Below are 17,245 nucleotides of genomic sequence, written 5' to 3' on the forward strand. Positions count from 1 at the left end.
AAATTAGCTTGCTGATAATTTCTTACAGAACATTCATACCATGATTTATTCAGCTATTCCCCAACTGATAAGCATTAAATTTCAACTACAATATAATAATGAAGGTTATATTAATTTTTAAATGATGAAAAAAAAAATCTTACCTCTTTCCATAAGCTGAAACCTATAATAGTAGGTACAGCCATGCTCAGAATAAGAGCCTAAGGCATTAAAACAAAAAGGATCACATATCACTAAGCTTTTCACATTCATTTATATTAATGATTATGATAAAAAAAAAGTCTTAATTACAATCTAAATATTATAGAACCTGAATATGAAGAAATTTTAGAGGTGATACAGTGTAATTTCTGACTCAATAAGAATTTCCTCTATAATATTCTTGTTACCCTTTACCAGTTAGTCACTTACTCTTGGTTTAAATGCTTCTGTGATAATGAAATTAAACCCTTGAACTGCAGTCCATTACAAGAAGTCCTCATTTTAATATCTTTCTTTATTCCGAATAAAAATCTGCCCCCTATACTTACAGTTCACTAGTCCTACTTGAACATGCTATGATAATTTTAAAAAATGTTCTTTCTTTTACATGAACTTTTTGTCTAGGATACTGTTAAAAGAAATAACTAAAAAACAGTTGTAAATATCTTGACTTACTACATATAAAATTGGAAACTATGGAAGAAACAAGTGGAGCAAAAGTAAAAAATTAGATGTCTCTAACATATATATATATTCAATATGAATCTTTCATTACATGTTTGAGTACATACCTACTCAGCACATGCCAGTTACTAAAAGTAATAAAAAGCTGATGAATTAGCTGAAAAGTAGTTGAGTGACAATTATCAATGTAATAAGATAACACTGCTATAAATTACTCTGGCATGGTTATAAGAAGGTAAGAATTTGATTTTTTTTTAAATGTCTATTACTGGACTTATCTAACCTTAAAAACATTTAATAATAACTTCATAACATAACTTCAACTAATTTTTTATGCTTATTTTATTCTATGTTATTCCAATTTCATTCAGTAGCAAATAGCATTACATTACAGAACAAGAGCAACTCACCAAAAATATTGGGTGTACAGCCCTCAATCGAAGCCACTTGAAAAGAGTCATCCAAAGTTCAGGAGAACATACACCAAATGCTGCAAGCATGCACACATAAGGAGTCCAAAGATATTTCATGCTGGAGAAGAAAAGATGATGTAAGGATGAGACACAACTTTGGGAGGAAATTATTTTTTTTTTCTGGTCAATACCTGAACTATGATTCTAACCCAAATGACATTGCAAAATAAGATAAGGAATAAGTCAAGTCTGGTCTTTGTTCATGGGCCACACAAAAACAAATCGGGCAAGCCCACAGCTAGTTTGCTGACTTCTACTATATAGGAAGGCAACAAGGTGGATCAGTGAATAAAATGCAAATCAGAGTCAGGAAGCCTTGTCATCTTTCTAACTCTAAATTTGGCTTAGAAATTTCTTACTGTGTGACCCTGGTCAGGTCACTTATCCTGTTTGCCTCAGTTTTCTCTTCGGTAAAATAGACTGATGAAGGAAATGGCAAACCACTCCAATATCCTTGCCAAGAAAATCCCAAATGGGATAATGAAGTCACTGAATGATAACACATAAGTAAATGCTGTTATAGGATCAAATGAGATATATATAAAACAATTTGCAAACCTTTAAAGTATTATGTAACTATTAGCTATCTTTATTTGTCTAGCAAACTGAATAGTTACTCCCCAATATCATCTTGCCCTCTCATTACTCTATTTGAGCAAGACATCACTCAGACTTGGAAGGTATATCTTTAACATTAAAATTTTTCTCTCTCTCTCAAGTTCTTCTATGGAACCTTCCTTAATCCCCATGACTAAAAGAAATTCTCTTACATTTATTACAATTTCTCAAAACTTTTCCTGTGGACTTAACATATTCTATCTTGATTCATAATCATTTGTGTATTTTAAAGGTATCAAACTTATCTCCTGCAAACCTCCCAAGAGTAGCCTCAATCAGATTAAATTGTAATTGGGAAATGTCTGAAATAAATAAAAATACAGTGCAATATGGTCATGATAATTTGTAGTTTTATAAGTCATATGAACTGTTTCTGAAACCATTGGTATATGTACCACCCTTGACTAGATATACTTTTTTTTTTTTTAAGAGCAATGTGTGTTTTTCTACATTTATGTCCTTAGTGCTGTGCACATGGTAGATATTTAATTCTTGTGAAGCTAAATAATTTTTCTGCAAGGCTTAGTAATTGATTGTATAGAAGTAAGGCAAAAAGATGAAAATGATAAAAATATGAAGATATGAATATCAATAATACAAGCATCACCTGAAAAATTCAGGTTAATTAAGCAATTTGGGAAAAATTTAGTTTGACATTAATATCTGAAAATCCACTGTCCTATCAAATTTATGTTAAGTAGAATGTATATAAAATGTATATAAAAAATGATTAGGCAAATGAAAAAATGATGATTTCAGAGAAGCTTGGAGAGACCTACATGAACTGATGCTAAGTGAAATGAGCAGTATTTGGAAATCATTATACAAAGCAACAACAAGAGTATACAACAATCAATTCTTGATGGACTTGACTCTCTTCAACATTGAGATGATTCAAATCAGTTTCACGTATGCGGTGATGAAAAGAGCCATCTACACACAGAGAGAGAACCATGGGAACAGTGTGTGGAACACAACATAGCATTCTCACTCTCTCTATTGTTGTTTGCTTGCATTTTGTTTTCTTTTTCAATTTTTCTTTTCCTTTTTGATCTGATTTTTCTTATGCAATAAGATAATTGTATAAATATGTATATATATTGGAACTAACATGCATTTCAACATATTGAACATGTATTGAATTACCTGCCAGCTAGGGGAGAGGGGGAGAAAATATGTAACAAAAGGTTATGCAAGGGTCAATGTTGAAAAATTACCCATGCATATGCTTTGTAATAAAAAGCTTAAAAAAAAAAAAAAAAAAGGCTAAAATTAAATCCTTTTATGTTTTTGAAAAAAAAAAAAAAAAAGACAAAATAAAATTGCACTTACCCTTCTAACACCATTGCAAGAGAACCCAATAAAATAGTGTGAATTACATGATAAACTATTTCTGGTCTTTCTCCAATTCGACCATCTTCAAGGGTAACTATTTCTTTTAGGGGCTTGCCACTGTGGAAACAAATTGGATTTTAATTTTTTACAAATTCATAGCCCAAAAAAAATCAAAGATATTTGACCCTCTTTGAATCAAGCCATATCTCAACTAGTCAACTCCATTCAAAAAAATATCAGAGATTCTTGAAGTATAAAAAGATCTTTTGTTAGTCAAATATCTACATCTTCTAGCCTTAGCCCTTTAATCCAGAGAGTAGACTTCCAAGGCTTTTCAGATGATTTCAAGAGAATGCCACCTGTTTTACCTGATTCTAAACTGATTCAAGAATGAAAACCAATTCAGAAAATATAATTTTTGAAAAGCTTTTATGACTTTTTAAGTCAGCATTCACTAGTAAATGTCAAAATAAATGGTAGTTAATAGGATTATGGTTAAAATTAAGCCTTCAAAACTAAGCATTTACAAGAGACTATATTAAAAAATTATGAAAATGTTCTCGAGACAATTAAATCATTGGTACTACCAAAAGTTATGCATATCTTGCCATTATCTAAATATCACACTAATAAGTGAACTTCCTTTGTAAAAGCTTATTCAAGATAGGGATGTTTCTTCCAATAATCTGAATATAATAATAAAACATTACCTTTTGAAAAGAAGAGAGATTATCTGCTTTTATTATTGAAAATGGAAGTTATAGCAGTTACTTTTGTTACATAGTGAACTCAACATCTGAATAATCAGAAAAAGTTTGTATCTATCTCACAAAGTTTCAGTTCTTATTCCAATGCTAAATTTATATTTGATTAGATGCCAAATATTGATGGATTAAGATTAAGTTTCAATTTTTATTTATTAACTTCACAAATAACAGAATTTTACAAAGCACTGAAGGAAGAATTTAACAATATTCTAATTTACTAGAAAATATAAACATACAAAAAATACAAAGCAGGAACTTTATATTTATCTACAATATTTTGAACAATGATAATGTACATTTACAAAGTGCTTTCCATAAATTTTTCTTCTTTTAATATTTCTAATAACCCCATAGGTAGAGAGTATAAGGATTATCCCCATTTTACAGATGTGGACCCTTGAAACTTCACAGCAGTGCCAAATAAGCTGCTTCTATTCAGACAGTAAGCAAGGAGCCATAGCTGGGACTCAAACTCAAGTCTTCTGAACCCAATCTTTCCCCCCTATACTCTGCTACCTCTTGGATACTTACTTGATTCTTCTAAAAATAACTTGTATCACAGAAAAAAGGCAAATAATTAAAACTAAAATATAGAAAGGCAATAAAGATGACTGTGTCAATCGCAAAAAAAAATCCTGAGATGGAGCCTGCAGGGATTCTTGACAAAGAAGCCAATTCATTGTAAAATTCCTAAAGAGGGGGGAAAAAGCATAATAATGAAAAGACTCCACAGGTTTTCAGGTTTTCATGTATACTGAATATCAAATTATCTTTCAATAAAAAACTGAAAACTTTGTTCTTCAAATATATCTGCAAGAGCATATCCAGAAGCAATGTATCTGTTATATTCGGATCCAGATTTTGTTATCTAATCATCCATTGAAAGGTTAATTTTAGCTAACTATTCTGGATGAGGATAAAATCTATCATTTTGGCCTCATTAAGATAATATTCTAACCAAGCAAAATCACTGACAACAGACATCTGTTGGTATAATGGAACTCAATTCAATTTAACATTACTAAAATGCCTATTTGCTGATTTGAAATTTGAGGTTAAATAAAATAATATTTTTAAACAATAGGAATTTAAAATTAAAATGTTGCATAGAAAAATACGGCTTTGAATTAGCTTACATTTTGAATAAAAACTTTAAATGTATTTTTCAGTTACCTAAGCATGCTCTTTTAAAAGGACTGTTTTCTATCCTCAGCCTTCTTATAAGTCCTTTAGACTCACCCAGTTAAACTCATATTTAATCAGGATCTCCCCTTATAACATACCACAAAGTGGTCATACAGCCTTGATTTGAAGACTGCTAAAAAGAGAAACTAACTATATCCCAAAAAGCCTAGCTCATTTTTAGAGAGTTCTAAATGTGAATTTTTTCTTTTTTTTATTAAAGCTTTTTATTTTTCAAAACATATACATGCATAATTCTTTAACATTAGTTGTTGCAAAATATTATGTTCCAATTTTCCTTCCCTTCCCCCATACCCTCTCCTAGTCAGGAATTTTTTCTTTACAAATTTACCTTGTTGCAACTTCCACTGCTTAGTTCTACCCTCTGAACACAAGCAAAACAGGTTTAATCCCACCTTCACATGCTAACCCTTCAAATACTTGGAAGACAATTATTATGCTTTATCTCTCCACTAGGCTAAATGTTCTCACTTCTCATATAGCACCAACTAATTCTTAAAGAGGTTATAACATCTGCATCTCTGAAAAGTATACCCACACTAGACAAAGTACAGATCCTTAAAGTATTAAAATATAGGTTGAATCAATTTATATTATTAAATATTATAGTTTTAACTTACATATTACTACAATGGAAAAATGGTTTGTTACATTATTTTATTTGTGCATAAATATGCTTCTTTATAAGGAAATAATCCAATATTTGCTTCATGGTTTGAGAAAGGGTAATAAAACTCAAGAGAATTAATAAAAGAAGTGGCACTCCCACAATGTATTTGCATTCTGAGAGTTCATTACATTTGTCAGATTTTATGCAGAATCATGTACCTAGTATAGGAGAGTTCAAATTGCTTCTGATACAGGATCTTCTTTCTGGTAGAAAAGCTCCTCTTCTAAGTGTTTTAAATAAAAATCAACAAAGTAAATTTCTTTACCCAAGGATCAAACCAACTTTTCAGATGGCATTCTCAGTTCACTTAGGAAACACCCCATACTAAGCAATCTTTATTTAAAACTGTCATGCCTTTAATACTGTCCCTAAATTATATTACTATGGTTCTTCATTCTTTTAAACACCCTCCCCCCAACTTGTTCTATTCTTTCGTTTTATCACAATAAAGGAAAAACTGGCACTAATGTGATAGGGATTTTTAAAATTACATCTCTATAAGAATCTAAATGTAGATTTTTTTTGAAAAGATGAAAAAATAATCTCCTTAATTCTTCTATAAATTACTGTTTTCTAATTTCAACAGCTTTTTACTTTTCTGGTTAATAAAAGTCAAACTTACTTAGTCATATTTAGTCCAAATTTTGCTTCAAGGAATTTTAACATGTGCCCATTTTCTTTATGTGGGACAAACATCTAAGGGAGAACAGAAAGAATGAACACATAAGAATAACAAGGCAAAATTATAATAATTAAGCATATAATATGAATGTTAACAATGAACACAACACATTGCTTTTTTTTTTTTAAATGTATTTTCTTCATTATGATCAGATCAAGTAATGACAGCTAAAAATTTTAAGTAAACAATAAAATCTGGTATATTATATTAAAAAGTTGAAGTAAAACAACTTTTCAGAAGGAAATCTCAGTTAATTTAGATAATGTTCTGTGCTAGAAGCAGTCTTCAATAATGGACCCCATGACAGCTAAGTTGTTCTGAATCAAGACTTGTCCTCACCTTCTGTTAGTCAACTCACCTGGGTCTGGTCAATATACCAATGAAAATTATATTAAAAAACATTTTTACCTTGTTGCTCTTTTACTTTTAATGGACACATACCCAATATAGTTTATCATTCAATTTATTTTTCTCTATTAATCTTTAAGAACATCTTACCTTCATTATAACATTCAGCATCACTGTTAGTGTAAATATCAAATAAAAATACATCACTTTCATCATTCTGGCTATACGAGTTCCTTTTTTCACATTCAGCTGTAAACAAGATTTTTGAAGAAATTTATCTATAAACTGTAGTCACTGGTTAAAAAAAATGAAATAAAAATAGATCATAATTACCTGCAGGCATTTAGCAAGCATTAAAGAAGCTACTAAACTTAATAAAGGAGACACCAATAAAGCTGGATTTTCAAACTGCAGTAAGTATCCCAGGAAGAGGGACAACAAATAGATTTTGTACACTTCATGAACCTGTTGGAACAAAAATAAATCAATTCAAATAAAACATTTTAAAATTCATTTAATTCTTCAATGTTTGTTTAATTTTTGAAGTATCAAAGAATAATCTAAATTTCAAAGCATATCTTTTTAAAATTTACCTTATTTTAGTCATAACTATAAATGTTTGACTGAATTAAACCTTAATTTACAATTTGTTTCATAAATTCCTTGTAAAAACATGGGACAATGTCATGCATAGTATGTATCAAATAGATATTTTTGTTGATAATGATTTCAGCTTTGTTCTAATTCTTACATAAATGTCTAAATGAGAATCTTTGGCTAATTTTAATCAGAAGAGGAAATTTTCTTTAAGTAGGTGTCAGGCAAAACTGCTTTTGGAACCTCTGTCATATAATTGTAAAAACATGACTTAAAGTATAGCCCTAACGATCCACTTCTTCTGGTTATTATTCCATGAAAATATATCTTCTTTTTGGGTCAGTCCAAAGGTTATATCAATTATATGTCTGTTAAATTCAAATCCTAGTGAAAGAAGAATAATAAATCTACCATGCAATCTTCCTACCTAACCATTAATAAATGGGATGCATAAGAATACATCATGAAGCAAAATGATGCTTTGGGATTTGATTTGTTAGGAATAATGTCATAAATGGACAATAAACCAAATGAAATTATAGTATGGTTTCCTGAGTTTGTTTGTAATATGTTAATAGTATTTACAAAACAGTGTGGTATTAACTTTTGAAATACGAATGTATTTAATTCTGAAAATGGTAGATTTTTTAAAACCAACGATTACCCATAGCAATATTTTATTAATAGTTCAAGATAAATATGGGATATCAAAAATATTAGTGGCTAAAAGTGATCTACCTGAATGGCCTGATTAATTAACACATTAAGTGTAAAAAGCTATGGCAGAAAAAAAGGACTCCCAAAAATTGAAAAGATAGTCCATCAATATGAAATATGGCAACTCCATAGCTAATAATTAAAGAGTCTTAAAACATCAAGGTAAAAAATTAGTTTTACTCTCTGTTCCCCTTAATATCAGTGAGGGGATTTATAGACTCAGGGATGAAAAGGAAATCTCATGTGATAAGAAGCAACTTAGATGCCATGAATGTTTCAGGAGTTTCAAGACATTCAAAAGTATGACTTTTAAAAAAATGTTTGGAGGATTAGAGAAGAAAAAATAAATGCTTTATAATGGGACAAAATTCTAATTTTTAAAAAAAGATTTATTGACGCTTCTTCACTGGTTTTACATTATGGGTACTTCTGGTTATTCTTCCCATTTCCAAAGTAAAACTCCTTCAAGAGAATGATCTTAAACTTTGTAAGTTAAAACAAGGTGTTCTAAACTTATGCAACAAATTTCTCACTAATATTTACTAGAAAGCATAATACCCTGAAAGCATAGACAAAAAGGAAAATAATGACTCATTTTTATTAAAAATTCAAAATTCAAAATGTCATAATACCTTGTCTGCTTGCATGAGGGAAAAGGAGTCTAGAAGGAATAAGGAGATTGCTTGAAGAAACAGGAGATAGTGGCTGTATTCCCACATCATCATGAAAGTATATGTTGATGCACTCACCAACAAGTAGCAAAATCTCTAGAGGGAAACAAGAGGCATAATCTAAATATCAACATTTTTGTCACTGATATGTAAAGTCATCTCCTTGAAGTTGGGGCCAAAGAATTTGTTATGAGACCTGGGAAACTTTAAAATATAGTAACTCTCCATATTTTCATCTATTATGAGTTCATATAATTGTTACTGGATAATAATAACATTATCTTCTGAATAAGGGATTTTGGGAGATAATCCAGTCACTATACAGACATTGGGACATAGTACAAAAAAGTAAAGACTTTTCAAGAGGAAATCCATCAAAATAAGTCCTAATTTTAAAATGCTAGGTGATATATGATTTATTTTATAAAGTAGTTATAAACAAAGCACTTTGCATACCTTAAGATGCTATACAAATGTGAATTACTGCTATGGGATAATTTCACAGCAGAACAAAAGGGATAAGAGAAAAAAAATAATATTAAAAAAATATTCTACTTCAGCCTACTTCCTGCATGTGCGTGCATGTGTGCGTGCGCACACACACACACACACACACACACACACACACACACCTCAAAAGATCAATCAGAACTTTTTAAAAATATAAAAGTAATAAAAGAAGTAAATAAAGTAAATGGAAGGTAAATAAAAAGAAAAGGCTCAAAGCACATGCAATTCATTTTTGTCAGTGTATTTAGTTTCTTTAAAAGTATAGCCTCTTAAATGAAGAATTTGTTTTTCTCTGAGATTAAATATCATGACCTAGAAGCTCTGAACAGAGCTCAAAAAGTGGAAGAACTATCTATTCCTAGCTTTTCCAAGTATGATTTAATTTGAGTATTTAAAAAAAAGAAAAGTTTATTATATCAGAAATATTTAAATAATGTGAACTAAGTAAAGCAAATAAAAAAACAATTGTAAATCCATTGTGTTTTCATCCTATAGAAAAACTTATTTTACTGCCTCACTTTGGCAAGGTAACCTTGTGTCCTTGAAGGTTGTTGGTAGAGTATCAGTTCTGGAAAGTCTTACCATGTTAGAAAAGTTTTTTTAAGTGTAATGTGGCAAAAGACATATCTGGTTTTTTTGTTGTTGTTTTTTTTTTTTTTCCTGAGGCTGCGGTTAAGTGACTTGTCCAGGATCACACAGCCAGGAAGTGGTAAGTGTTTGAGACCAGATTTGAACTCAGGTCCTCCTGAATTCAAGGCTGGTCTGGTCTCTATCCACTGCGGCACCTAGCTGCCCCTCATATCTGTTTTTTTAAAGGCACCTTCAGTAAGTAGCCAAATAGTGATGAACCCTAACTACAGAAACCAATAAAGCAAAGAAAAACACAAACTAATCCTTAGTCCTATGCAAATTCTCTTCTACTTTTGCAGTGACATTAATGAATTATATAGTTGTTAGGTTATTTATAAAAACTAACTTATTGGTCATAGTCTAAATGTAAGGCCCTTGATTAACAAGGAGAAATTTTGCTGGAGGAAATAAGTCATTTCAATATTAACATTCTCAATACACCTTAAACCAAAAGACAGAAAGAAATTGGAACTAAATAGATGAATGCCTCAAAGGCCTTCCCTTTCTTAGAGAAAGGAGTTAGCCAAGTTACTTCATCTTATGACTCCAAAAGTAAAAATAAAATTCATTTTACAGGATTCCTGGGAAATATGCTCACAGCATTCATTACAAATATTTTAAGAAGACTGTCATAAAGAAATTGTCTTATGTGCCAACATTCATTGCAAGGGAAAAGGAAGCAGAGAATATCTGTGAAGAATGTGGTAAGATGAAATTAATTCAAACTTTAATGACTACTGACTTCACAATGCAAAGGTGAATAGGGGAAGGACAATGAAGAATATATTGGGAAATGTAGTTCAGAGTAAGAAAAGGAAAGTATTCTGTATTGGCATAAATATGTTACATTCAGGAGAGAAACTTATATTTGTTATCAATACAGCATATGCTTTCCTTTTCTAAATAGTATTTCTACCCCTCCCTTCTAAGTCATGACATGAATTTACCTCCTATGCCAAACCTCATAGTCACTACAAGCAAAAAAATAGTGCTGTTTTATGCTTTTTTTCTAGTTAATTTCGTAACTATGACACTACAATTTTATTACTATGAAAAAATGATCTGCTATAGAATATCATTTATGAAAATCTGCTTAAACCTTTCTCATACTCTCAAAGATGTCCTTCCTTATGCAACTACAATTGCAACTCACCTTTCTATCTAAAAATAATTCAGGGCCCATATTCTGGCTATTCTGTTAGGATTAAAAGCCATATAACTAATAATATGCAACAGGTTTCACCAATTGTTTGATCCCCAATACATTTAAATTTGAAAAATGACAAATATTTTTACCAGGATAGTATACTGAGTATACAAACCAGAAATTAGCATTTTACCTCTACAGAAGTATTTATGTTGTTTTTCAAATAACCTGTAAGAGCAGCAACTTGACATGCAAAATATGGCAGTGCCCAGTTTTCTCTTAAAGGAATAGAATATTCAATTCTTGTTGTATCTACCCTAAAATGAAAATACAGAAGAAAAGACAAGTTAGCTCTTTAGAATATTAATCTAGAAAATTTATCTGGTTATTAAGTGCCAGCCTCACAACTAAAAACAGCTAACTTCTCTACCAAAATTTCTTGGTTTTTCATATTTGAAGATGTTTTGAAAGAGTTTTCTATATATAATTGTAGCTGAAAAGATAACTACAAGACCTTTCCATAAGATTTTCAAGAAAAGAAACATATCATTGCACATATACTCGCTGATTATAAAAGTTGTTTTAGTTCTCTTAACCTATGTTCAAAAGAAGCCACCATTTTTCTAATCAATGCCATCCCAAGATCAACCACTATTACTTTTCAAAATTATACTGCTAAATCAAAAAACAAAAACAAAAACAAAACTCACAAGGACACACAATAGCTGTGTTATATTATTTGTTCTGGGAACATTTTTTTCTCCATAGGTACCTAAGCTCCTCTAGAGCAGTTGCAGGGAGGCAGCACAGCACAGTGGATAAAAGGCAGGCCTCACCAACAGAAGCACCCAGATTCAAACCCACCCTCTGACACTTAGTAGCCAGGTCACAACTTCTCAGTGGCCTAAGCAGCTTTCTTGAACTATAAGATATAAATATACAAGTTGCTGACTTGCATCTCTGGAAAGAGTTGCCTACCAGGAGTTTCTTACACCAGTGAAATCACAGGTCTGGAGCAAAACAAACCAATAAGCATTCCAAAGTTATCCTGGCTAAAGCTACTCTGCCACAAATCCCATTCAGTGGAGTGTGCTGCAGCAAGCAGTTTCTACACTAGAAGTCAGGGCACATTTTGAGGCCTTATTTTTTATTTTTTCTATCTAAAATGTTGTAGGGAAATTCTGATGAGGAAATTTCCCTTTTAACTATGTAGAACAGCAAGTATTCTATAACATATAGACTTGAAGAGCTGCCTGGAGAATAGAGAAGCTAAGTGACTTGCCCAGTGTTAAAAGTCAATATATGTCAGAGGCTGGATTTAAAGGCAGGTTTTCATGACTAACACAGGCAAATTTTTTTTTTTTTTGCTTTTGTTTTTGCTGAAGTAATTGGGGTTAAGTGACTTGCCCAGGGTCACCAGCCAGGAAGTGTTAAGTGTCTGAGACCAGATGTAAACTCAGGAACTCAAGTCCTCCTGACTTCAAGACAGTGCTCTATCCACTTCATCACCTAGCTACCCACAAGTACGTCTTTCCATCATACCATAATACACGATCAAGCTGAGATACAATATTTAAATTATTAAGTGTGGCTCAAAAAATTGCCATAAGTATGTTCTAAGTAAAAACTGAGGCATTATGGCAAAGTTGAGGTGCTGCTATAATATGGAATATCAGGCTAATGATGCTATTCTCTAGTCTAATTAAATAAATGATTTCTTTTCCCATTCAGATATCTACTCTACTGTATTGCCAAGGACACATAAGAAGCAGGATTTTCTCTCTTTTGGAAGTGGTTCTATATAGCTTCCTGGTACAGACTAAAACACATCCCTTTCTTATCCCTCTTATTAATGCACCATCTAAATTTGCAAAACCATCTATGATCTCTAACATGCTTTATGGTTGATTACAGTTGATTGTTAGGATAAAAAAAGTTCTATTAAGCCTATTTCAAAGACTTTATAATAATGTATTGTTAAAGTATGCTGTTTTTAAAAGTTTCCTTAAATATTGGAGTATCTTTTAAAGTTCATCATTAAAATTTGTAGCATGGCTATACATAGTTTTAATACAATGGAGATTATCACCCTCGCTGTTTGAGAAAGAAGATAGACAGGATAGGACAAGATGGGATAGGACATAGTAAGTTTTAATATTAATAACTATGTTACCATAAAATAATGTGAACATTTCTAAAAACTTCTCTGGGAAGATAAAATGATTTCCAGTCAACTAGATCCAGGTCTTCAAGATCACATCAAAAAGTTTCCTTAAGTTGATGAACATCAAGGTCTCAATATACGATTATTTTATATTATAATAATAAATTAGAACATAATGAATAATTGCTTGACAAGAATGTTTCAACTGCTATAAAATATATTGACAGAAAACCAATCAGAGAAAGTTACCTACTTTAGTGTCTCTCCATTCTTTCTCTCCTCCTCAGGACACAGAATCATTCATTAAATGAGACATGCCAGTAGGGGCTAACACCAACACTTTCTACTCTTTCTATTCTCTATAGTTTCTATAGTTTTTCCAGAGTTCCCCCAAATACTAAGTAAACTGTATTATGACCTCTGTAGGGCTTTCAAATCTTGATTTCTAAGTGCCATGACTGCTTAGACCTTCCATTCGAATTTTTAAATAACTGCTTACAAAGCTAATTCCTTGATCACTTAAAAAAAAAAAAAATGAGTGTCAAACCAGCAAGTTTTTTTTTTTGTTGGGTTATATTTTGAATAAATCAAAAACAATCCTCCATGTGCCAAAAGCAAGATTTATAAGTAACTTTGTTTGTAAAAGTTTCCAAGACTTTATGCCTTGTTATTTCCATGCTTCTAGAATAGAGAAATAAACTATAACTAATTTTGAAAGTTGGCATGGGAATCTGAAATTAGATAGAGAATCTTAAAAATGTTAGGACTCCACCTAGTTCTTTATAAAAGTAGTGTCAAGTCTAAATAGAAATGGTGTGTGTGTGTCTGTCTGATACTAAACCCTTCAGACTTAGAAAAACATGTCTATGTTAATGTACTTTTTTTTTTTTTGTTAAATATTTCTCCAATTACATTTTAATCTGGTTTGGGCTATATTTAGAAGAATTGTGAGCAGCATGAAGCTCACAGGCCACATGTTTAAGAACTGTGCCTTACAGAATATATAAGCTTCACTACAATATCCTAAAGTAATTATCCAGCCTTAATTAAGAGTAATTTACTAATTTTACATAAGGCAACTTACTCCATTTTCAGAGAGCTCAAAATTTTTTTTTATATTGAACCAAATCTGCCTTCTTATAATTTTTACCTGTTGATTCTAGTTCTCCTTTCATGCAAGATAATTCTAAACCATATTCTACATTACTATCTTTTAACTATGTGAAGACGTACCATATCTCCTATAAATTTCTATTTTAAATGAAATACTACTAATTTCTTTTATTGGTATTGATATGGCATGGTTTAAAGCTCCTTCCTTCTTCTCCTCTCACTGCCAAAAGTAAACAAGGTCATAATATAACTAGTTATCTGTCATAACAATAAGAAGACAACTTATCAATGTCAAATATACTTCTACCTAATATAAATTTTGTAACTTCTTCCAAATCACATCTCCTTTAAGTAAGCCCCCTTTGCTCTACTCCTTCTTGAATACTGAAATATGAATTAATCCTTGAAGCAATCTGCCTTAAGCCACATACAACAGCAATTCCTTTGGGTTGGTTCTCTTGAAATTAAAACTTTCCTAATTCATAACATTGCTCTTCCCTAGTTCTGGTCCTATTGGACTAACCTCATTTTCTTTTGCTAGATCATCATCTATGTCTTGTCTCTCTTCCTTCAATGACCTATCATCTCCTATAAGTTAAATTATTATCTCTTTTATGAGTCCTACATCTATATAAGCAATGCATATATACCTCTTCTGAGATCCAGGTCCAAATCTCTATCAATTTGCCAAAATTGATTTTGTTACTTTTTGCCTATAACCACCCTTCTTCCTAATCATTCTTCCTGGCAAAAGATATGCAATTTTAGAATGATTGTCGACTCTTTTCTCCTCATTATCCCTCAAATCAAGTCAATGTGCACTTATTAAGCAACTACACTTACTGTATGACAGTGATAGGGATTCAAAGACAAAAAAAACACCTCTGATCTCAAGGAGCTTGCAATCTAATGGGGAAGCCAATTTTACAAACAACTATGAATAAGCAAGATATATGCAGAATTTCAAGCAGGAGGTACAGCTAGTGAAAATATACAAAGCTGAAAGAAGTGTCATTCAAGGAACAGGCCAATGTAACTGGATAGCAAAGTATATGGAGGAGAGTATTCCTAAAGTCTAAATAATTCCCAAGTCTTCCAGACTCTATCTCTACATTAATATGTTTCATATATGTGGCTTTCATTCCATTCACACCACAATCACCATAGTTGACAATCTTTATTATCTCTCACCTGAATTACTGCAATAAAATTGTAATAGGTGGCTCCCTCTATCCTTTAGCAAAAGGACAGATTTGAACATACAACCAACTCTCTTGTTCAAAAAATTGTGTAAGTTCTCTACTATCTCTTGGATAGAAAACAAACTTCTGATTATAGGACCTAAAATCCTACTACTTGTCCTGATGTACTGTGGTCCAATCAAATTGATCTTTCTGATATCCACAGATGGCATTCCATTTCCATCTCCTACTTATGGGTCTATCCATAGACTGTTCTCATAATAGGCACTACAATCTCACTTCTATTCCTTGAAATTCCTGGTTCCATTTGGCCTCAGTTTAAGTGCTATCTTCCACATGAGGCATTTTTGAGCCTCCTATGTTTAATGCAGTCCACCCCTGTCTCATCAAAATTCCTTTATTTACTTGTTAGCAATTTTATATGTATTTTTATTTGTATACAAGTTGTCATCTTCCCAATTCACTTTTACATTGTGTCTAATATAGTACCTGGCACAAAGTAGATGTTTAATGAATACTTGTTGAAATTAATTCCTCTTAGCAATTGGTTGTCAGTTTTAAACAAAAAGGAAGGGAGGAAAGAAATATATAGCTGTTTCTGACAATTTTTTAAAATAGCAACAAAAATAAATGTGTCTACTGAGGCAAAAAACATCCCAAATAAACTTTTGGTTAAGTAATAGAAAATTATTCTCTTACCTATTAATAATGAACCATGCAACAGTAAGCATTCCTGCTAACCAAGTTCCACTCATAACCCAGCTTGTTACAAACAATGCAGTCACATAAATTCCCTGTAATCCAAAAACTATACCAATATAGAAATATACTGGCTCGATAACCTCCTGAAATAAGGGAAATAAATGATGTTAGGGTGGCATTTAAACTACTATATTACTAAAACAAAATGAACTATATAAATATTGGCAAGCTAGAGGAATAATGCATACTTCACTACCAGTTGCTTGATATAGTACGCTAGCAATCAGTTCTGGATACAAAGTCATTTGTTGCACTGCATTTATAGTCTTCAGTGATACAGTTTTGTTGTTGTGTGTAAGCTCATAAACACCTAAAGAGAGAAAAATTCTTCTTCAGATTATTTATTTCGCTTGTTACGCTCATGTAAAACTATATAGCTTTGGCTGCCAGACTCATAGTTAAAATTCCTACCATGCCAAATAATTTTATCAATAAATACTGCTAAAAAAGAATCTACATCAAAGGAAAATATAATTTTTACATAACTAATTATAACAATTAATAATATATTAATGAAGTGTTCACCACTTCTTTTGCCTTTACTTAATCTTTCTCTAATATCTAAAACCCAATTTGATTTGTTCAATTATTTTCTTGCTACATATTTATATGACAGCACAAAATTTAATGGTACCTGTAAATCTAACACTACACCTCACAAAAAAGCTCCACCAACAGAAGGATGTACATGAAGAGTGAAGGAAAGAAAAGAGAAAATATTATGAGAATTAAAGATGAAATAGTTGGATTCTATTTTGAAATTATGGTATATTCAAAGAAAGAAAAATTATGTTATATTCAAAGAAAGAAAGCAAAGAAGCAACTGCAATCTTTTTGAATATTTCAATAAATCCAATGGGTGATATTACCCTAGGTGTTTTTAATTGTTCAACATATTTCATAAATCTATAGTTGATCACATAGATTGAATTCTAAAGCAATCAAAAAGTTAAAAAACTGAGGTATGTCA

General features: G+C 31.3%; 1 protein-coding gene across 3 annotated transcripts in view; it reads right to left on the minus strand.

The window, feature by feature from the left end:
- DPY19L4 (dpy-19 like 4) overlaps window positions 1–17,245 on the minus strand; it is a 52,572-nt gene that overhangs the window by 20,058 nt on the left and 15,269 nt on the right. For all 3 annotated transcript variants that reach the window (XM_074269196.1, XM_074269212.1, XM_074269204.1), the window contains 11 exons: window positions 16,464–16,585; window positions 16,213–16,358; window positions 11,228–11,351; window positions 8,709–8,843; window positions 7,096–7,227; window positions 6,913–7,011; window positions 6,355–6,428; window positions 4,391–4,549; window positions 3,090–3,209; window positions 1,077–1,197; window positions 144–200 (listed from right to left, as the gene is read on the minus strand). In XM_074269196.1, coding sequence (XP_074125297.1) covers window positions 144–200; window positions 1,077–1,197; window positions 3,090–3,209; window positions 4,391–4,549; window positions 6,355–6,428; window positions 6,913–7,011; window positions 7,096–7,227; window positions 8,709–8,843; window positions 11,228–11,351; window positions 16,213–16,358; window positions 16,464–16,585 — 1,289 coding nt within the window. The remainder of the gene's footprint in view (window positions 1–143; window positions 201–1,076; window positions 1,198–3,089; window positions 3,210–4,390; window positions 4,550–6,354; window positions 6,429–6,912; window positions 7,012–7,095; window positions 7,228–8,708; window positions 8,844–11,227; window positions 11,352–16,212; window positions 16,359–16,463; window positions 16,586–17,245) is intronic.

The sequence above is a fragment of the Sminthopsis crassicaudata genome, chromosome 1 (genome assembly GCF_048593235.1).
Source record: "Sminthopsis crassicaudata isolate SCR6 chromosome 1, ASM4859323v1, whole genome shotgun sequence".
Taxonomy (NCBI): domain Eukaryota; kingdom Metazoa; phylum Chordata; class Mammalia; order Dasyuromorphia; family Dasyuridae; genus Sminthopsis; species Sminthopsis crassicaudata.